General features: G+C 34.6%; 1 protein-coding gene across 3 annotated transcripts; it reads left to right on the forward strand.

Moving 5' to 3' along the window:
- Positions 1 to 1,616: 1,616 nt before the first annotated feature.
- padi2 (peptidyl arginine deiminase, type II) lies at positions 1,617 to 23,619 on the forward strand. Of its 3 annotated transcripts, none has more exons than XM_005172097.6 (16): positions 1,617 to 1,819; positions 7,773 to 7,941; positions 8,516 to 8,585; positions 8,750 to 8,811; positions 12,394 to 12,511; positions 13,141 to 13,293; positions 14,087 to 14,277; positions 14,922 to 15,025; positions 16,129 to 16,240; positions 17,088 to 17,195; positions 18,290 to 18,441; positions 18,604 to 18,751; positions 20,749 to 20,842; positions 20,931 to 21,004; positions 21,147 to 21,293; positions 22,712 to 23,619. In XM_005172097.6, the coding sequence occupies exons 1-16, from the start codon at positions 1,650 to 1,652 to the stop codon at positions 22,943 to 22,945; spliced, it is 2,106 nt and encodes a 701-aa protein (XP_005172154.2). In that variant the 5' UTR covers positions 1,617 to 1,649; the 3' UTR covers positions 22,946 to 23,619.
- The last annotated feature ends 368 nt before the right edge of the window (positions 23,620 to 23,987 follow it).

The raw sequence follows: 23,987 nt of genomic DNA on the forward strand, positions 1-23,987 counted from the left end.
GTGTGTGTGAATGATTGCATGGGTGTTTCCAGTACTGGGTTGCAGGAGGTCGGGCACCTACTGTGTAAAACATGCTGGATAAGTTGGCGGTCCATTCTGCTGTGGCAACTTCTGATGATTAAAGAGACTAAGCTGAAGGAAAATTAATAGATTCTACTGAATTATACACTGTAAAATTGCTGGGTTCAACACAGCCGATTTGTGTTGGAACAACATGAAGAAATTGAGTTACTTTTAAGTTTTTAAAAAAATTAAGTGGATTAAACATAAAACAATTAAGTAATCACAAAAACCCTCAAGAATTGTGTTGTCTCAGCTCATTTTAAATAAGTAACTTGACCAAACAACAAACACTACTTTTAATGTAACATATTACAACATCCTTTCAGTTGCATTGCATCCATTTAATCACATTATGCATGATTTTCTTTTTCATTGTATAGAGTTATAATTAATATTAAATTGTACTAATAAAGAGGTCAAAGTCTACTCTGCACAAAATATACATATATAATATAGTAATTTGAATTCATGTAATATTTATTTAAATGTTATTCTTTCCTAACATCATAGCAGGCATAATTCCTGACATAATTGTTGAACTGATTAAAGAATAAAGAGAATAAACAGAGAATAAAAGAGCATTTAATTGTTTTCTATGAGTGAATCCCACAGAAACCATCTCAAATATGAAGTAATGAAAAGACTTATTGATGTGTAACCCTGAAATGATCTAAGTCGTATGTATGTGCTAAGAGCCAGTTCTCTGACTAGACTCTCGATCTAACTCAAAATATAAATTAGACGCTATTGTGAGAGGAGATATTTTTAAACTACTCTTGCATCAGTTGACATCAGTACATTGTACTCATGATAGCTATAAAAACAAACATATCATCCAAATACAAAATCTGACTGACTGAAGTTAAAAATAATCGCAAAAATACAAAAAAAAATGACAAACCTTTAGATAAACTTTGTTTGAAAGCCGTTGGTGAAGAAAAAACACAACTGCTTTGACATGATAAGACATATTTACTATCTTACATTTAATGGCTTGTAGAAATGAAGCCTTCAGCTATTTTATTTGTCACACCCAAACTGCCTAAGCAGCTTAATGACGACTTATTTGATGTTAATTAATGCATGTAGCAAGCATTACTTGGACAGACTACAATTGGACAAACAAAATGTTGCTTTATTTATAATGTAAAAGATTTTTGTCTGTAAAATATCTGTTGTTAAAGTCGTTTTAAACTACTGAAACTCTTACTCTTCACTTGCAAGTATGTAAGATCACTATTTTTTTAAATAATGAGACACATATTCATATGAATATCAAAATATTGTGCAAAAAAAACAGGTATTTCCTTTGCATGATGCTGCAAATGCAAAACAAAAATCAATTGTCACACATCAGTTTTATATGAATTAAGCAACTAACAAAATCTTTAGGTTTTGCTGAAAAGCATAGTTCAAACTAGCCCACATTCCTTTCAAATGCTTTCTATGCAAAACCTTTCAAATTTAGCTTCGAGCAAGCTTTTCGACAGGTGAGAACATGTCTTTTCTCTCCTGCTGCATTATATACTCCTATTTCACAGAAGAAACAGGTTACTTGAGATCTGCAGACGTGGAAGTCGGTAACAATGAATGTTTCGCAGGAGCAAACGGCCTCACACAACTTACCTCCGATTCTTCAAAAGAAGAACAAGTTCACTGCGACAAACATGTATCAGCGGACCGTTCGACTGAATATCAGCGCACCCACTCAAATTGTGCTTGCCATTGGGACGGAACTTAAGGTGATGCTAGACAGGTAGGTAATACAGTAATACTCGAGGCTAAATATATGTTTCATTCCATTGTTTAATTGGTTATGAATTGAGAAAGTGCAGCTGTTGTCAAATCCATCTGTAGTGTGCAAAAACTACATGTTGGATTTATTTTTAATATAGCATCCAGGCATGCAAAATTATTAAAGCATTTTAAATTAAAAGATTGTAACAATTTTAACAGAAGTGGTTTCAGCTGCCTATATTTCTAATAAGAAAGCAACTATAAACACTTTAAAAGTAACCCTGTAGTCTTAATATTGTGTCCATTTATATGGTACTTAGCATTTATAAGGCATATTGCAAGTCTTTTTTTGTAATACCACATGAAAAATAATGTAGTATTTTAAAGTAAACAATAATAGGTGTTTTTGAACCATATACTACAGTAAAGCACTTAAATTAACCTGTCTAGTTGTCATTTTTTTCCACAACAGTATATTACACTACAATTTGTGAACCCTAAAGTACACTACTGATATTTATTACAGTTTATCAGTTTACTAATTGTTACAGTATGCTGTAGCAAAGAGTCGTAAATACTAAATTTCATTCATTCCTTCATTTTTATTTCTGCTTAGTCCCTTTAGTAATCTGGGGTCGCCACAGTGGAATGAACCACCAACTTATCTATATGTTTTATGCAGCAGATGCCCTTCCAGCTGCAACCAATCACTCGGAAACATCCATACACTCCTATTCACACACACATACAAACTACGGACAATTTAGCTTACCCAATTCACCTGTACCGCATGTCTTTGGACTTGTGGGGGAAACCAGAGCACCTGGAGGAAACACACGCAAACACAGGGAGGACATGCAAATTCCACACAGAAATGCCAGCTGACCCAGCCGAGGCTCGAACCAGTGACCTTCTTGCTGTGAGGCACTGTGCAGCCCCAAATACTAATATATGCAGTATAATACACTACTATAGCATGCTTTAAAAACAACAGTATATTGCTTTTGTATTTTGTTAATGTGGGATAAAACAATGAAATGATTCCAATGATTGCAAATATTGTACTTATGGCTGGAAGTGGGGTATAAAGTGGGGGACAAAAACTGACTGAGGAACAGCTTTTTCCCCTTTTGAACTCTGCCCCCCCCCCCCCCCCCCCCCCACACACCCCACACTCTCCTCATAACTAGGGTCAAACAGAATCTGCGGACATTTTTTGCAGAATTTTGTAAAAATTCAGCGAATTTACGTGAAATTATTTTGGTAGTATCATAATTAAAAACTTAATATATGAAATAAAAATAATTGCTTTTTAACTTTTATTTAATGTTTACAATGCAAATCCACATAGATCCACTTTATTTGGTAAACAAAGCAAGTCTATCATATAATATATCCACTAAAAGACAGAAAATAGGACTTTACAAACTGTATTGTAAATAAATCATATGAATATTTTCATATTAGTCAACAATATTACTGAAATTAAATTAGAAACTGAATAAATATAAATGTACACACATTTACACAAGTATACTTAGATACAATGATGGGCTAAAATCTGCGGATTTCTGTGTCTGTACATTCCGCGTGGGCCTACTCATAACTTACACTCCCCATAAACACTGCATTATTTATGGTTTATTTAATATTTGGACATGTAAAATTGCACATGTTAATCAACTACATTGCAGTATTTTATCTTGAATTCTACCCACTGTACACATACATTTCGTATATTTATAATTATATTCAGATCTATTTGCACACTTCTGATTATTAATAACAAACTTCACATACTGTATATTCAACTATTGTAAATCTCTGTTCATAGTTATTACAACCTGTATATGATGTTCATAGTACATCCATCTGTAAATATCACCATCGTTTTTTATAATTCCCCTTTATTACTTACCTAAATTCTGCACTTGCTGCTATTGCACTCCTGGGTTAGACCTCAACTGCATTTCGTTGCCTTGTACTTGTACATGTGTAAGGACAATAAAGTTGAATCTAATCTAATTTAATTATAATAATAAAAAAAACAGGCAAATGATTGTACATGACAACAATCCAGATAGCAAAATCTGTCTGGCCCACCTCTGTTTGGCCAAACCATGCTCTTGTTTTAGTTCTGGTCCAGTTCTGACGGTGTACCCGGGCTAAAAGTGGCCCACACACTGAAAACAGACACAAAAAACAATAAATAATGACTCTAAACGGAATTAACAAATCCAAAATATTTTTTGAATGTTAAATAATTATTAATCTGAAGGCAGTTACACCATAAAAGAAAAATATAAGAATTACAACTTAATAAAAGCCATCTATTCATACTTCAGCAACTAAAATGTACACGAAAAAAACACATACACGGCTGAAACAGCGCCCTCTGCCGTTGAGACCAGGCGTTTCACATTGAGTTGTGGCGTTTCCAGTCAACTGAAGGCTTCCTAGATTCCCAGGCATCATTCACCTGTTTTCGCCTGTCAATTGACTCCGTGATACGGTCACATATCGTGTCCATAAAGGCTTAAAGGCAAGCAGGAAGACTGTGACCGACTCTTCACTAATCATGGTGTCCCGTCGATCTCTTACTATTGACACCGAGAAAGCGACCAAGACGACATATGTGCTCGGAACGACTTTAACGGTGAACTTAATCAGGTGGGCGAGTTTATTTTTCATATATCATGACAATTAACACTTACAAGTGTAAAACTTTGTTATAAGTAAACGAGCATGAACACAGGACGAGTTAATGCAATATGATTATAACCGCGATACGCCTCAAGGGAAATAAGTCTACTTTAATAGACCGAAATACACATTTAAAGGGGCAGTTCACTCTAAAACGCTTGTTGTTTCAAACTCACTGTCTTTGTTCTGTGAATAACAAAAGGGTGTATCTGACAAACGCATCTCCATTGACTTACATTGCATCTTTGTTTCGTTTGGTGTAAGTGAATGGTGGCTCAATGTTAAACATGTTGAGGTAACGTAAAGTTGGTTTATGTACGCACATTTGTTCAGTGACACCTTGTAACAGGCTCCCTATATTGTTTACCAATGTACTTTGAATATTCGATTGAGGTAAAGTTGGTTTTATATTCACACATTTGTTCAGTGACACACTTATAACACACTATATTGTTTACCATGGTACTTTTATTATCAAATCTAAAATCACATGCAAGTATGATTTCCTAACAATATAAGCGCTATTTATTTGACTGTGAACAGTGTTATACTTTGATAGTCATTGGTTGCTAATTTAATTTCCCTATAGATATAGAATTATAATATTTTTTTCTGAAAATACATTAAGGAGAAAGTTTGAATATGTGAATAAAAACCAGCTTTACTTCAGTGTTAAACATTGTGATATAACACACACACACACACACACACACACACACACACACACACACACACACACACACACACACACACACACACACACAGTTTTATACATCCTGTAGATGTGCATTTCTGCTAGTCGTTTTAATGAGGTTATTTTTATTTTCAACAGTGCTTTTGTTCAAGCTCAACTTGACTTTTACTATGAGCACTCAGATTTTTAGATAGTCAAGCAAATTAAAAAGTACTACTGTCTGTTGGGTAAGTTTTGTTTAGATTAAATGAACATAATTAAGGAGTCTGGGTTGGAAATAAAAGGATTTGTTTCAAAATGACCGTCATTACTTTGACAAGTGTTATTATAGACCTCTGGAAACTCAAATATGAGTCAGTCTTAACACAATGTCTGTCTGATGTATGTATACAAACGTAAACCAATAACGAAAATCTCACAGACAGAAGAGAGAAATGTTGCTCACACAGTAAAAAAGCTGCTGTTTTATACGTTTATTCATAAAGTTTATCTAGGAAATGCTAACAAAGTCATCCTTGAATTAAAAGAGGCTCTGTCATAAGATGTTGTTATGTTTGTTGGAGAATTCAGGGCAATTATTTATTTAGGAATTTCTCCTTTCAGATCTAGCGGTGGATGAATGCAGTTGTTGTGCTGCGACATTATTTAAATTCATCACTGAACTCGGCATCAATGCTTCTGTTTGTAACACCCACTGTTGGCTATTGTCTCTGATAGCTGTCCCGACCCACTGACACGTCTTTTCTGTAGTGATTTTAAGAAGGCTTTTTCTATATTTGTTAGTCCATGCTGAAATAGACAATCCCTTGGCAACCTCATGATTGTTCAGTCAGCGTTTGCTATCTTCCGACAGAACTGAATCATATAAATGTATTATTCATCATCTACTAATGCAGTCATTTTGAAATTTCGGCTGGTGACATGTTATGTTACCTATATGCTTTTGTAATATTAGATATGAGGTAATACAATTACAACAATTTTCAAGGAAAAAAATAGTTTAGATGGAGTTAATCATGTTATACCGCTCTCATCTCATGGCAGCTACATTCACACTACACTAGCCAAATTAAATTGAATTAAAAAAGATTTCTTTGAAAGCCTTTCTAGATTTTTATTAATATTGTCTGTTGTTCTAGGTTTTGCTTTAAGGTATAGTTATAGTTAGGTATAGTAAAGGTATAGTTAACCCAAAAATGAAAATGTTCTCACCATTTACTCACCCTCAGGTACATATCTTTTTACGTTTCTTTCTTCTGTTGAACACTAAAGAAGATATTTTCAAGAAAGCTGAAACCTGTGAAAATCAAATACTATGGAAGTCAGTGGTTACAGGTTTTTTATATCTTCCACTGTGTCTTCTAATGTGTTCAACATTTTCACCATCATACCTTCAAGTACATAAATGAAGTAATTTATTTGTAATAACAAACAAGTAAATTGTTTCAACTCTGTCTTTTCTATGCAGAATTTTTTTTGGTAGAAATTTCAACATAAAAATAGAGGAAGAAAAAAAAGGAAACATGACGGTTTCTTAAAAATAAAATGTAATCATGTAATTTTTCTTAAGACGTAATTATATCCTAAAGATTTGTTGATTTATTGTTTATTATTAAAAAAAAAAAACTTATATTCACCAGGCCAGCATTTATTTGTTAAAAAAGCAAAAAACATTAATATTTATATAACACCGGGGCGACACGATAGCTCAGTGGTTAGCATTGTCGCCTCACAGCAAGAAGATCATTGGAGTCCCAGCTGGGTCAGTTGGCATTTCTGTATGGAGTTTGCATGTGCTCCCCATGTTGGTGTGGGTTTCCTCCGGGTGCTCGGGTTTTCCCCACAGTCCAAACACATGCGCTACAGGTGAACTGAATAAACTAAATTGGCCGTAGAGGATGAGTGTGGATGGATGTTTCCCAGTACTGGGTTGCAGCTAGAAGAGCATCCGCTGTGTAAAACATATGCTGGATAAGTTGGTGGTTCATTCCACTGTGGCAACCCCTGATTAATAAAGGGACTAAGCCAAAGGAAAATAAATGAATGAATTCTATAACAACAATTTTCCATTTGAATAGATTTAAATCTGTAATTCATTTGGTGCTGATCATTAATATAGTCTTCAGTATCACATGGTCCTTCAGAAATTATTAAGAATGCTAATTCATTTTTAGAAATGGTTTAATTTTTTTGGTAAACCATGTTTCATATGAATTTATAATTTTAATGATTTTCATTTTATGAATTAAAGAAAAATGAATAAAAATAAATAAAATGAATAAAAATAAAAAGGGCTCATTCAGTCGGCGCAGTGGTTAGCGCACCGACATATGGTGCAATAGCACGTCAGTTCGAATCCCGGCTCGACGACATTTCCTTACCCTACCCCCCCAAAAAGGCCTTTATTAATCAGAGGTCACCATGCAGAATGAACCGCCAACTTATAAATACGGATAAACAACAAAAATCCCCCCCCCTTCAACAGACTATGGAATAGAGTGGTACCATTGCCTTTCTGGACAAGTTATTTTAAAAACATGTCTATAATGTGTCTGTTTATATATTCCCATTCCAGATGTGCTCCACCACAATCCAAGTCCTTCTCAATAAGATGCACCCCAAACGTGCATTACAAGATAACACCTCCAATCACGGACAAGAACGCCCTCCCATATCCCCTCGGGCCAAACACCATCCTCCTCATCACCATGGACACAGTCAGTGAAACTGCATTCGACAGCAAGGTAAATTCAGTGAATCACCTTTGCGCTCTGAAAACTATTGACATTAAGAGCAAACACAGAAAGAATGTCTGGAAGTTTTCTGTGCTTTCTACTTCTGCAAATCCTAATGAACGTAAACAATGTGATAAAATGTTTGAAACTGGGCCAAAACTGATACACACAAGGCATTATCGGTGCAAATATTGAAAAGACGGATTTCTGTTGGTTTTATTTTGGCAGTTTCGTATGTTTTTGATATGTAAGTGACTTTGCATAGATATTATTTCTAAAAAAAGGAACTAAAAACCTTAACTTGACAGACAGGAAAGAGCTTAACTTGTTAGTTATTCAGTAACAGTGTGGTTGACGTTTGTATTAGTCTATTGAGGAAACTGAGGTTTGCATGTCTCACACTACTTTCACAACACTGTCTAGCACTGGCAGTTAATTCTGCATATGTCACACATATTTTAATACAATCATTATCATGCCAAAATGAATCTGCTGTAATTTTCAAAGAAAACCATAATAATTGCACAATAATTGTTCTAATGATCCAGCTCATCCTTGTTTCTAAGAATCTGATTGATTTCAGTTGTCTGTGAGATACTACGGTGAGAAAACGGAGACGCTTGGGGACGCCATACTGCATCTAACAGCTGTTGGTATGTGTCTGCTGTGTGTACATTGCACTTAATGCGAGACATACGCCTATATTTATGGCTAACGCTTGTGTAAACGGAATCTGTGGTGCAACTATAAACTTATGATGCTGGCATGACTGTGACCGAGCGAGTCTCTTAATTCTGTTGTCTGTGTTCTGTTGCAGAGATATCTCTGGATGTAGATGCTGACCGAGATGGTGTTGTTGAGAAAAACAATCCAAACAAGGTGAGCTTTGTTTGTGGTCAGTCCTGTATCATAATTAATAGGGAGATTAATTTTTGAAGCTTTGTTTCTAAGTTGAAGATGGGGATCAAGAAGTCAGATAAAATAGTTAGTTGATAATAATTAAAAAATTATTAAATTAAATTATTAAATTATTAAATAGTTGATTCTAAACATCTCGTCCTGATGGCAAAGACAGTTTACCCAAAAATACAACAACAGTCTTGTTTCCAGCCTGCATAATTGAACAGTTTAAATGCATTTACAATTTTACAATGTTCATTTTGTTAGCGCACATTGTTGTTCTTTAAGCGAACAATTAATCCGTCCAAGTTAATCCACTGAAAAAGTCTATTTGTTGTGTTTGGAGTGGTGGCCCTGCACTGTTTATGCAGCCACAATATTCTTAACCACTCCCCTCTTATTATTAGTTTGATATGAGAGAATGATGCGTATCAAGAAAGTCCCGCCTTCTACTCAATATTCCATTTTAGTGGCATTCAGTTCCATTTTATTTCAGACTGCATGGGCACATGTAGTGTTTTATTATGCTGTGGTCACACTAGAGTTTGTGCTTGCGAAATTCTGTTGTACGGCACTGCGAAATAGGGCGGGATTAAACAAAATGATTAGACGTTAAAAAAAGTGAGCGTTTGGTTCACAATTAAAATTTCTGTCCAGAGAGATTATGTTTTGATCTTCGATTGGTCTCACGCAGGCGACTCAGTGGCGCAGTAGGTAGTGCTGTCGCCTCACAGCAAGAAGGTCGCTGGTTCGAACCTCGGCTCAGTTGGCGTTTCTGTGTGGAGTTTGCATGTTCTCCGAACGATTGGTCAACGTTAAAAAAATTTCAGTCTCCGGTTTCCCCCACAGTCCAAAGACATTTGGTACAGGTGAATTGGGTGGGCTAAATTGTCCATAGTGTGTGTGTGTGTGTGTGTGTGTGTGTGTGTGTGTGAATGTTTCCCAGCAATGGGTTGCGGTTGGAAGGGCATCCTCTGCGTAAAAACATGCTGGATAAGTTGGCGATTCATTCCGCTGTGGCAGCCCCGGATTATTAAAGGAACTAAGCCAACAAGAGAATGAATGATTGGTCTCACGCAATCATGAGATGCGATTTCGCTGGTCAGAGTTCACCAAGCTAGAACTTTCCAACATAGCGAACTGCTAAACTTGTCGGATGAGCTTGCATTTAACTTGTTTAATTTTTAAGTTAATAATCAAGATAATAAACTGTTTTGAACAGTTCAAGTAAATACTCATTAAATTAGGAACTTGACGGCACCTTCTTGCAGTTTCAAAGTCAGACTGCATGACTGGGTGTGTTTCTATAAAACCCAGATAACGTTGATCCAGTAGCCTGTACCATGAAGCTGGATTAAATGGTTTGCCAGTTAAGTTTAGTTTACACGAATCCTAGTTTTATTTTGGACCAGGAAGGCAGCTTGACTTAAAAGGCATTGTTCACAAAAAAATAAAAATTCTGCCAGTTTGACTTTTTTGCTCTATTGAACACAGAAGTATATATATATATTTATTATTTATATTTAAATATATATATATATATATATATATATATATATATATATATATATATATATATATATATATATATATATATATATATATATATATATATATAGAACAGTTCTTTCTGGTTCTTAAATCTGATTGGCTGATAGCCGTGTGATATTCTGCAATATCAGAACTCCTACAGCCTCTTTACCCTTTTGTGTATTACTCTGCCCACATACAGCCAGCAAAAGGCAGGCACTACAGATCTAAAGTTTAAAAGATGCTTTTAACTGTTTTAACAGATGTTTAACTATCAGCTTATGATTTGAATCCAATGCGGAAGAAAGTAGTTCCACATACAAAAGGGCCATGTGCCATCGCATGCCTCCCACCAGTGCCGATATACAGCCATATCGCACTGCTACTCGTGTGATATTGCTCATATATATATATATATATATATATATATATATATATATATATATATATGAGCAATTCCATACTAATGTCAACATTGCCATAAAAAAATTAAGTGTCTCAAAATACGGAACCCATTTCCAAGTTTTTTGTGTAATCAAGTATTTTACAGTACTTTATAAATACTCAAAAATGCTTCTGTCAATGTTTTCAAACTATTATATTTGATTTACCAAAGTCACACAAGTGGAATTTTTTTACATCTGTCACATCCATAAGGGAGAGACGTCACAACCGTAATGACACTTTTTCCTCAATGTGAAAATATTAAATAAAATAAAATCAATCATTTTTGTTTTATAAAGAGAACTCTTATCCCTTTGATTAGCACTGTTTCTTTTGGGTTGTGCAGGTCAATTCACAAATTTTTTACGTATACTGTAAACACGCAGAGTTTTTTGTCACATCTATAACGCATGTTTACTTTCCACATTTAAAGTACAAAATATGTTTACAGATTGATATTTTCCTGGTCCTTTAACCCTGTGGTTAGTTGTTCTGGAAAATATAAACAAAAGTTTCAATTTAATGTTAACATATACTTTCTATGTGAATTTATGTTTTGAGTTTGTACTGCAAATGTCACATTCATAACGCTAGAATTGCTAATATATACAATTTCTTTGTGTGTTTTGGTTTTCAGCATTTGTTTCCTCTATTTTTGGGTATTGATTTCGGCCAAGAATTTTCATTTCGGTGCATCCCCACCTTAAACCTAACCAGTGGTGTTAACCAAAGCAAATATAATACAAATCTGTATTCACTGAAGGAACCAGTTTAACTTGTTGTTACAGCGAATCATGTTTCACAGGACTCATTCCGGACCACAACACTGTACCGTGTGAGAAAAGTCATCCATATGAAGATGTGTGTGTGTGTGTGTGTGTGTGTGTATATATGTATGTGTGTGTGTGTGTGTGTGTGTGTGTGTGTGTGTGTGTGTATATATATACACATACATACATACACATATATATATATATATATATATATATATATATATATATATATATATATATATATAACACAAACATATTTGTTTACAAATCATGCACATAGTTATTGATGTACTTACATAGCATTATGCAAAGAAATGCACAAAAATAAGGCTTATATGTCAATAATCTGCCTCTGCGATCATAATATGTCTAGAAAAAGATGATGTGTGCACAGCAAAAGCAAAATGTGTGCACAGTATAAGTATGTTTTATAGTTTTTGAGGAAACTGAGCCAGAGTCGCATATTTACAGTATGTCTGGGTTGCAAAATGTCGCCAACCTGATTTAAAAAATTTTAACATCTATGTTGATCCTGGAACCACATTCCAATCATCCAATCAGAATTAAGAAATAAGTTTACCATTTATGTTAAGTTTAGGTTTATGCACTTCTACACGATTGTTATCCAACTATCCTTCCCCTCTGATTTTGAGAATAATTGTCATGGTTGGGTCTTGGGGTAGGGTATAGGTATGGATTACATTTTCAAACTCAAATGATGTTCCAGGATCAACATGGTAATACTGTAGTTCAAGATCTCGTATCCCTATTACATATTGAAGTATGAGTGATAGCATTGTATTTTTGTTTCAAGGCCTCATGGAAATGGGGTCCTAATGGCCATGGTGCAGTTCTGCTGGTCAACTGTGACTCTGAGTCCATAAACAACAAGAAACCGGACAATGAGAACAGTGACATTGGTAAAGTCTCAGGTAAGTCTGGGCAGGTCTCATGTTTGATAAGGGGAAAGATTAAAGTCTCGCCGCAGATGTTTGTTATGTGTAAATACTTTAGACTTTGTACCAAACCCATGTAAGCGGTGTAAATGCAAAAGGATGCTTTTCTTATTAATCATTCAATATTAATACTCTTTAGCCAGAAAGTATTGAAAAGTGTCTATAGAATATAATTCACCCTAATAAAAACATTTACTAAACTATTTCATCACATTTAAATGGTTCCAAATCATTATGAGTTTTTTTTTTTCTGTTCAACGCACAAGAAGATATTTTGAAGAATGTTAGAAACTGGTAAACATTGACTTCCGTATTGGGAAAAACAAATACCGTTGAAGTCGATATATACTGGTTTCCAACATTTTTCAACATAACTTCTTTGAGTGTTTAACAGAATAATGAAATTTCACAAGTTAATTGTAAAAAAAATTATGAAAACGTGTGTCTTTCTGACTATTCCTTTTAAATAGATTTTTTTTTCCTATTGTACAATTGTCTGTGCATATTGCGCTGTTAGCTTGGTTAACATCTACTTTACAAAAGCAGCGGTGTGAAAAAGAGCTGAGTAATGTCATGAAATAGATCTTTTTTTTGTTTTTTGGCAGATTTGAAGGACATGTCCAAGATGGTGTTGCGCACTAATGGACCATCTCAACTTCCTGAAGGCTATAAGCTGAGCATGCACATCTCGCAGAGCACTTCAGAGAGTGTCAGAGTCTTTAGACCTCGCACAAACACAAAAACAGAAAACTTGTGGAGTGAGTCAAGTATAATAAGAAGAAAAATAATCAATGTTTTAATGTTAAGTAGAGGTTTTAGTTGACCACAAAGAGTTCATCATTTTTTCGCCCTCGTGTTGATAGTTTGTTTAAAAGACTCAGCAATATTTTAAACATATAATATATTTATACACAGCTGTGGAAAATGTAAGATACTACATAATTGCTCATTTTAAGTTTTCTAGGAATGGGTTTGAGTAAATTTAGTGGGTTTAAGTTATTTCATTGTAAAAATGTCTGATTACATTTCTTCCAAAGTTTAAATGAAAATATTGTCATTTAGAGTAATTTCTTTCAGAAAATGGCAGCAGGTTTGGTGGTTATTCCATCAAATGCTGATTTATTAAGCCTTCTGGACTTATAGTATAAATAAACTGCATAGTTGCAATCTAAAGAACTACATTTCTGCCTAAAAAAGCCTCAAAAGTACATTATGTTGATCAACAACTGCAATATTTGTCAAACTGTAGTGAATGTTTAGTCTCTCTTTAGTCCGAGTGTGGGCGGAGTAATACACAAGGGTCAAGAGGCTATATGAGTGCTGATATCCCTTTAATATCTTACGGCTATCAGCCAATCAAATCTGAGAACCAGACAGAAATATTGTATAAATAAAAAAATATCTGATACATGGCACAACCTACGTAATGTGATAGAAACGTTACATTATGTCCACACTCTAAATATAACAAGCAATAAGATAAAATCCTGAACTTAAACATTATAAAGGAAAATCAATACTTTACTCAATAGTTCCTCTTTCGTGCATCAGAGTACCAACTCCTGAAGCTGTTCCTGAAGGATTTCCTGATGGTGGTGGGAACAGACACGCTGACGCAGGAAGTGCCATATTTGGGAGGCAGCAGTGAACTGGAGTTCCATGTAGAAGGTCTTCGTTTCCCTGATAAAGACTTTGATGGACTCGTCACCATCAACCTCAGTCTGCTCGAGCCCTGTGGGAAGGTTAGTCAAACGCTACTGTATGATCCTAAATACAATTAAACTTTCTCTGCTTGCTGGTTTTCTGTTCAAATTACTTTATTATTATTATTATTTTTAAGTTAATTTCATAGTTTTTAAGTTATTTAGAATTGTCCTACAATCTCTTAAAGGAGCACTCCATGTTTTTTTTAAATAGGTTCATTTTACAACTCACCTAGAGTTAAACAGTTGAGTTTTACCATGAATCCATGCAGCTAATCTCAGTCTAGTAGGAGCACCTTTAGCTTAGCTTAGCATAAATCATTGAATTAGATAAGACCATTAGCATCTTTTTTTTAAATTACTTTTCCTGCCTAGAAACAACTTTTCATTTTCCATGAGTCTCAGTACAAAGTGTAACTACAGAAGAATCAAGCTTTAAATAGAAAAACTACAGATTTTTCGGGGGGAATTTAAACAAGAAGCTAATGGTCCAATCCAATTCAATGATTTATGCTAAAAGCACTCCTCCCAGAACCAGAGATAGGCTGAATGAATTTGAAAATGGTAAAACTCAACCGTTTACCTCTAGGGGAGTAGTAAAATGAGCCTATTTTCAAAAAAGTCAATGCTAATAACTACCAATTACATTAAAATACTAATTACATTTGTTTTTGTTGAAACAGGGTTTCCCAGAGACGCCCATCTTTACAGATAAAGTGGTTTTTCGTGTTTCTCCATGGATCATGACCCCAAACACCCTAAAGCCTGTGGAGGTTTATGTGTGCAGGTGAGCCTGGAAGCAACTCACTCAAACCTCTCTTTATTATCCCGCTCACATATTACAAGTGCGGGATTTTAGAGTGAAAGGTGCATAACTTGATTTTAAAATAATTTAAGGAAACACACACTATCTACCATCTATCATTGTTTATTAAACATCAGCGCTAAACAACTGAAGTTACATGACCTAAAACAAACTTTTCAAATAAATAAGTGAAAATAAAAAAACTTGCACTTTTGGAAACAAAATAATTTATTTTCAATGTTTTTAATATTAAAAATATAAAATAAGCAGTATCTCTTCTAAATAAAATAACTCTTGTATATCCTGTAAATGTTTTAAACTGCATTTTTGGCATATTCTGTAAACAAATGTTTTAATGTAAATAATCATTTTAATTTAATGGAAGATATGCCATCTCAAGGCCTCTCTGGCGGAGCTTCCAATCATCCACATCTGACCAGAGATCAGATGTGGCTGCAAAGTGGCAGTGGAAGTACACTACCTCACGAAATCTATGGGTCTTCGCCTTTTTATATAAGACACTCCTAATACTAAATGAGCAACTAAAGGTTACGTTATTATTTGTTTTCCTAAAACTTGGGACTCACACAAGTAATCTAAAGTAAAAAATCGACTTGGAAAACTATAGGGTTATAGGGTCAGAATGTCAGTTTCGATTAATCGCTCAGTGCTAGAAAGAAACTAATAAAAGTTTGGAGAATGTAGAGGCTGAGTAAATGATGATAGAATTTTCTGTTGTGAGTGAACTATCCCTTTAATCCTACATGGTTCATACAAAATAACTACAATTCTAAAACAGAAAAGCCAGTTCTGACTTTGCTTTATTCATATTTTAACAAAAAAATAAATAATTTCACAATGATGCTTCTTTTACATCGTCTTAACATGTTTTGGGAGAAGCCTGTGTCATTTCCGGTCAAAAAAAACTTTCTGATTGAATAAAAGTAACTTTTAAGTCAGAATTTTTGTCAGGGGTATGAATAATTTCAGCTTGATTGTACATCTATGAAAATATGACCTTCCAAACTTACCGCTTTACATCTTGTGAGCCATTCTTGAGTCTTTAATGTTTTGTGTGTTGGCAGCACTGAGGATAACTACTCATTCTTGAAGAGCATAAGAAATCTGGTGGAGAAGAGCGGCTACAAACTCAAAATATGTCACGAATACATGAACCGAGGCGATCGCTGGATGCAGGTTTGTGATTCAATGAAAACTAAAAAACATTTTGTATCGTAAAGTAAAGAAAAAAAATAAATAAATAATTATATGTGTGTGTGTGTGTCAACTACTGTACAAAGGTTGAGTCGGCACCTTTTATTTAAATAAAGAAATTTGTTTATTTAGTAATGATGCATTAAATTGATCAAAAGTAACAGACCTTTAAAACTGTACAGAATATTTCTATTGCAAATATATTCTCCACAAAATTATTCAGTTTTCTACATTAGGAGGATTTCCAGAAAATAATAATAACAATTTGTAATCGTAATACTGAAGACTCAAATATTTTATAAACATTTTAATATTTAAATGGTTAGTTTACCAAAAAATGACAATTAACTCATCGTTTTTTTCCCCTCATGTAGTTTTAAACCTTCATGAGATAATTTTTTCTGTTGAACTCAAAAGGAGATATTTTGAAGAATGCATGTTGCTGCCACCCATTGATTTCCATAGTAGAAAAGAAAAATTACTATGGAAGCCAAAAATTACTATGGACTCGATGTTTCCCAGCATCACAGATACTTTTTTTTTTTGTTGAACAGAGTAAATGATGACAGATTTTTTTTCTTTTTGGGTGAACTATCCCTTTAATATTTTTGAATATTAATGGTAATATTTCAGAATTTTAAAAAACGATTACAAACTGCATATCAATTGATCTGCAATAACAGAGCAACAATGTCCACATAATAAAAGCTGTTCCTCATCATGACTGTGGAACAAAACACACAGGATGATTCTTTTAGTAATATGACCTGTTACAATGTCAGGTTAAGCTAAAAATGACTCCCTTTATGTGTGTTTGTCTCTTGTACAGGATGAGCTTGAGTTTGGTTACATTGACTCTCCTCATCATCGTTTCCCTGTTGTCCTGGATTCTCCTCGTGATGGAGATCTTCAGGATTTTCCCTATGATGCCCTTCTGGTGAGTCAGACTGATTATCAATTAAAAGAATTACTCAAGTCAATAAGGCAAAAAACAATCTCCCTGAATGGGTTTTTGTTTTTCTTATAAGATATGAAATAGTTAAGTAATGCCACGTGATACATTTTTTTATTACACCAAGAATTAAACCATTGCTATCATTGCACTCCTCATCCTTGTTGGAATTTATTAAGATATTATTGGTAACAAGTAAAAAAGGCTATAACCCGGAAATGACATAAAGAGCCACAAACTAAAGATGAACGGTTCAAAATAATAGCAGAAGTTGAGGAAATGACACAAGCACTTGGATTACAAAAAGAGATCTTGGAAAAAAATGGAGTAAATGGCTGGCTTTCTCCACAACAACAATATAATTATCCATAATGTAACATTTACATAATTCTAGAGGTTATGCATCAATAACAGAATATATATGGCAACCTTTTATTTTATACTTTTATTTATTTATTTTCATGACAAGGTTAATGTATTATTTTTATGTTTGTGTATATGTATACATATGTGGAATGGATGTATTTGCTCATAATATATACAGTTGAAGTCAAAATTATTAGCCCCCCTGAATTGTTAGCCCCTGTGTTTAATTTTTTAACGAAGAGCAGATTTTTTAAACACATTTCTAAACATAATAGTTTTAATAACTTATTTCTAATAACTGATTTCTTTTATCTTTGTCATGATGACAGTAAATAATATTTGACTTGATATTTTTCAAGACACTTCTATAAAGCTTAAATTGACATTTGAAGGCTTAACTAGGTTAATTAGGTAAACTAGGCAGGTTAGGGTAATTAGGCAAGTTATTGTATAACAATGGTTTATTCTGTAGACTATCGAAAATAAAATATAGCTCAATTTAGTCCAAAATGAATCAGAAGTTTTAAATGAATTGTTTGAGTGGGCGAATCTATGCTTCATGCTGAAGAGAAACTTCCTGCCGCCTACTGGTGATTTTAGTTTAATAGATTAATATCAATCAATGACAGGCCTACACCAGCACAAAATTGCTCTGGGCAAGCTATTGTTTATTTAGATATTGTTTTTATCTAAATGACAACACTGTTTGACAGGGGCCAGATTTTGGATATGTGACGCGAAATGCGCTGAATGAGGAGGTGAGCAGCCTGGACTCTTTCGGTAATCTGGAGGTCAGTCCACCAGTCACAGTGAATGGGAAAAACTACCCACTCGGCAGGATCATCATTGGAGTGGCGTTCCCTACGTAAGTACCACAACTCTATTAACTAACCAGAATCGGGCCTAATAATAAACATTATCATTGTTCTGGCTTCTTGTTGCTTCATTAGACTATATCTACATATTGATTGATTTTAAAGTATTACCCATCAAGATTCACTGATTATATTGTTGCGTTTATTTTCAGAGCAAGGAAAGGCCGCAACATGACTAAAGTTGTCCAGGACTTCCTGTGGGCACAGAAGGTTCAAGAGCCAATAGCGCTTTACTCTGATTGGCTGTTTGTGGGTCATGTGGACGAGTTCATGAGCTTTGTTCCAGCCCCTGACAGAAAGGTAATAGAGTAAATATATTACTGTACATTATTGTCATTAATTATCAGAATTCAAAATGTGTTCAAAAATGCTATTTATTTCTTTGATTACAAAGTACCATTACTGAACTATTAAATTTCACATTATCCTTCAGAAATTATTTTAATATACTAATTTATATATTTACATATTTATTTAATCAAATGTATATATTTAAATCTTACATGTTTTTGTTACATTTGGTAATAGCAGCATGGTGGCTCAGTGGTTAACACTGTCACCTCACTGCAAGAAGGTCACTGATTTGAGTCCCGGCTGGGTCAGTTGGCATTTCTGTGTGGAGTTTGCATGTTCTCCCCGTGTTCACATGTGTTTCCTCTGGGTGTTCCAGTTTCCTCAACATTCCAAAAACTTGCGATATAGGTGAATTAAATAAGCTAAATTGGCCATAGTTTATGTGTATGAATGTGAGAGTTTATGGGTGTTTCCCAGTACTGGGTTGCAGCTGAAAGGACAGGGATACATTTCCAGTTCATTCTGCCATGGCGACCACTGATGAATAAAGGCTGACGCGCACCTTTCAAAAAAATCTTTCAGTGCAAGCTCTGTGATTGGTTGGCTTGGTAGCTGGGATAAGTGTGGGCGGTGCTGAGAGCCGCGAGCCCGTTGGAGCGAGCGTTTACAAGTGTCGAGTCCCATGAACGAGAACTTTTTTTGTGTTTACCTTATGATTAAAGTCGTTGCACGTCCGCCAGTTCCCGCCTCTGAATAAGTGAGTTTAGCTACTTGTACATCAAGGTAGCGTTCAGAAAAAATAAAACACCCGCTAAGAAACTTGACACAGAGGAACATTACCTACTGCCAGCTAGCACTCCGGAAGTGTTATTGCAGAGCAAAACAAACAGCATGCAGAAGTATAAATGCATGGCTACGCGCAAGGCAGGCACTGTGGGTCACACCGATCACTCGAATCAGAAGTATAAACCAGCCTTAAGCCGAAGGAAAATTAGGGAAGGTTTTTTGTAATAAAATGGTAATATGTTTTTAAATTATTTTTAAAATTTAATTTATTTTATTTATTTATGTTTTGCTTTTATACATAAAAAATAAACTTATTTTTATAGAATCATTACTGAAAATGTAGCTTTTAGAAAATATTATATATATTATAAAATATAAATATACATAAAAGTTTTGTTTATTTTGTGTAATTTAATGCATATTTGTTGACTGAGATCCTGAATTATTTTTTATAAAATTTACAAAAATATTTTTTACATTTTTTTTTTTTTTTAAATTCAATATCTAGACCGGTTACATGGTACAATTTATGAAATAGTTTGGCATGCTGTCCCACGAGAGAGCCCTAAGCTTATGAGATCCTCCAGCCCTGAGCTCCTTCCAGTTTGCAGGGCAAGAGGGAAGTTTGAGCTCGGGGAGATCTCGATGAACTCCCCTTGGCTTATTTCTGGCTAATTGACGGATAACCGGAGAAAAGCGGAGAACCCGTGGAAAACCCAGGCAAGCACAGGGAGAACGAGCCAACTCTGCACAGAAATTTCATCTGGTTTAGAGATGACTTTAACTAGAGACATTCTTGCTGTGAGGCAACAGTGCTAATCACTGGGCTGCCTTGTCGCCCATCTGCAAAGGAGGAGGAGTAGGGGGGTGAGTGGGGGTTGATTTTTTATTTATTTTTTTTTTTAAGATGAAGATATTGAGATCAGAAAACTCTGGTTATTTATAGTGAGTTAAGAATCATCTAATTGGAGAATCAATCATGAGCTGATGCGGGAGCAGATGAGAACAATCATAAGCACTTTATCCTCTCGAAATTAGTTAATCAATAACCTTCACAAAAGAAAAAAAAATCTAAACATTTTTGTAGAGAACTGGATTACAATTCACGATGTTATTGACATGATGGGTGTTTTTGGTACACATTTTCATGCAACAATTAATTTAACTTGATACTAAAACTTGGATTGCATGATGCATAATTTTTTAACAATGTTCAGAAATTCCGATTGCTGTTGGCTAGTCCTGATGCTGGATACAAAGTTTTCAAAAGCCTACAAAATAGCGGACTTGGAAAAGCAGAAATGTTTCCAGGTAAACACTCCTAATTTGTCTATTTGAGAAAACACTCTTTTTCCATTACAGTTTATTTATTTATGCAAGCTAACTTCATTTTGAACAGGTAAGGAGGAGGCCATCTCTGTAAATGACCTCCTGAGCGACAAAAAGCTGCAGGCTGAAAACAGATACGTGCAGGTCAGTCAAACACACAACATTCACAACACACGCAACATTAAGATGCCTTCAGTATTATCCCTACTGCTTCTAGATATTTCTATAGTCAGATATTCCAGATCTGGGAAAGAGTAATGTTGGTTTCATCTAATGTTTCACTCAGAACTGTATCGACTGGAACAGGGACGTGCTGAAGAAAGAGCTGGGTCTGGATGATGAGGACATCATTGACTTGCCCATCCTCTTTAAAGTGATGGAAGAGAAGAATGAGGATTCAGTTCCCAGGGCTGTGGCGTATTACCCTGACATGGTACACAACATTATCAAACACTTTTTTTTGCCCTAATATTGACAAGGCATCTAATGCCCCGTTTTCACTGAGTGGTATGGTACGGGTTGGTACCGGTCACCCTTTTCAGGCTTGTGTTTTTCACTGCTAAAAGGGGATCAACGTTTCAGTCAACGTCATTCTTGCTCGAGGAAATGTCAAAGTAAAGCTGTACGGGTCATTCACATATATGAGAAGCACTTCTCACAAAACAGATGCTTTACGTACATTAACACTTGTGTATAAATGTTCACTACTAACCTTTCTATAAACATGATTTGATTTTAACTGCAGGTCAATGATAAATAGCCAACTGTAACGTCTGCTATCACATAAAATAAATAAATAAATGCAACATATATGAACACATACAGACCCTTAAAAAACAACAGGGCTCAGGTCAGATTCTGCTCTTCTTCTTGGCTTAGTGGCTATTCATCAAGACAACGACAAGGTTTGTTTAAGCTCGGGTCGACTATGGCTTGTTATTATATGTATATATTATTATGGTGTAATGTCTCAGTTGTGTATTTAAAAATGGCGCTTCCTTTGTTTTCATTCTCCTGCTTGTACACACACTAGAGACGCATCTCTGTAAACCAATAGCACTCAGCTGCATGTCTAGCTTTGCCTTTTAGTATGCTTTTGTTGTGCTCGGAACAGTTCCCAAAAAGTGGTATGGTTCACTTTTTGGTACCTTTTGAAAGTAAAAGCGTCCATAAAAGCATACTGACCCGTAACGTACCACTCGGGCCATTAAAATCAAGGTAATCATGTTAGTGTGTTGTAAAGACGTGAGTGTAATGGTTACACATGTCTGTCGTGTTCACATAGAAAAACAATGCTAACATTATGTGTTGGAATGTAAAAACACAGTCTATATGAATGATATCTACGGATGCTTATATTAGTTTTAAATACACTGAAATATTAATATTGTTATAAATAATATACTTTAAATTTGCAGTTTTATTTTTATATATGTTAAAATTTAATTCAGGATATATTTTAATATGCTGATCTGATGCTCCAGATACATTTCTTCTTATTATTATTATTAATATTTGTTGTTATTATTATTATTATCATCATTATTAATAATAATAAAAATAATAATGTTATTATGTTTAAAGCTGTTGTGCCACTTAAATTGTTTTTAGAAACCGTGATATGTTTTTTTTTTTATCAATAGAGAGTTCAAAAGTACTTCATGTAAATGTAAATTGTCAAAAAAGGTCTTCAGAGCACAAAATATTACTGAAATATTATTTAAATAAAACACTCACAATAAAATCATCACCATATTCAAAACACACCTGGAATGTGCTTGAAACGTGCTTAAATTTGACTCTGGAAAAGGTGTAAGATTCCGGATTACCTGTGTTTGTTTGTCTCCTCAGGTGAACATGATCGTGTTGGGTGATCAGCTGGGTATCCCAAAGCCATTCGGCCCACAGGTGAAGGGTGTGTGTGCGCTGGAGAAAGAAATGTGTTCTCTTATGGAGCCTCTGGGCCTCAAATGCACCTTCATCGATGATTTCGCCCCGTATCACAAACTGCTGGGTGAAGTTCACTGCGGGTCCAATGTTCTCCGAGAACCTTTTACCGTCAGGTGGTGGAACCTGGAGCTGTAAGACACAAACCAGACCTTTCAAAGTGCCTATCACGATTAAAGCAGGATTAATAGCTTAATGGGTGTCTAAACTAGCAATAAATAAATAAACACGGAGCAAAACACTATGATAATTGATGGAGGAATGGAAAGTCTTATTTACTCACCCTCATGTTGTTCAAGCCGCTCTCTAGTGTCAAAGTACAAAAAAAAACTGTGATTTGTTTTGAAGTATGTTGTTCTATATATATTTTTTCACCCTCACATTGATATCTGAGAGCTTTGGATTTTCGGAAGAATCGCATATCTTTGTAAGGACATGACTGTGAGCAAATTACAATCTTTCATATCCTCTTAGTGATATTTCTAAATTCTTCTAGCTTTTCTGTCAACCTTGTGTGTACAACTTTCTTCTTACAGCTATTTCTGGTGCAGCTTTAAATAAAGGGCTTTCGATTATGGATTAGAATTGAAAATATAACTATAAATCTATAAGCAATGTTTAAAATGTATGTTTTTTCATAACTGTGAACAATGAATGTTTACATTTGTGTTGCCTTAATACTACTAATGACTGAAAACTTACTGCTATGGATCATGATTTTTCACACACACACACACACACACACACACAAAAAAGAAAAATACAGCAATACATGAATACAGGAATAAATAAACCTTTCACGAACCCTTGAATCTTTATTAAACATGATTTATTTCATTTTATTACCAAAAAAGGTCTTATTTACAGTGAAATGCTTCATAAAAGTAGCGTAATGAGCACTTGTAAAAGAACACAATCACTTGCAGAAAGCTGTTTGTCTGGATGAGTTTGTGCTTAATGTGTGTAGCATGTGCAAACGCATCGTTCAGCTAATCAGCTGAGGTTTGGGGCTCTCAAATATACTCGCAAATAAATAATTCCCTTCTCAAGTTTACGCTTTTTAGAATACAGCACACAAACTATTTAAAAAAAAAACTCAAGAAATTGTTCTGCAATTTCTTAAAACAAGAAGTGAAAGTACCATGTTTTTTTGGGCATGAACGCATTGGAATACAGGGGT

Source organism: Danio rerio, chromosome 6, assembly GCF_049306965.1.
Source record: "Danio rerio strain Tuebingen ecotype United States chromosome 6, GRCz12tu, whole genome shotgun sequence".
NCBI classification, from domain to species: Eukaryota; Metazoa; Chordata; class Actinopteri; order Cypriniformes; family Danionidae; genus Danio; species Danio rerio.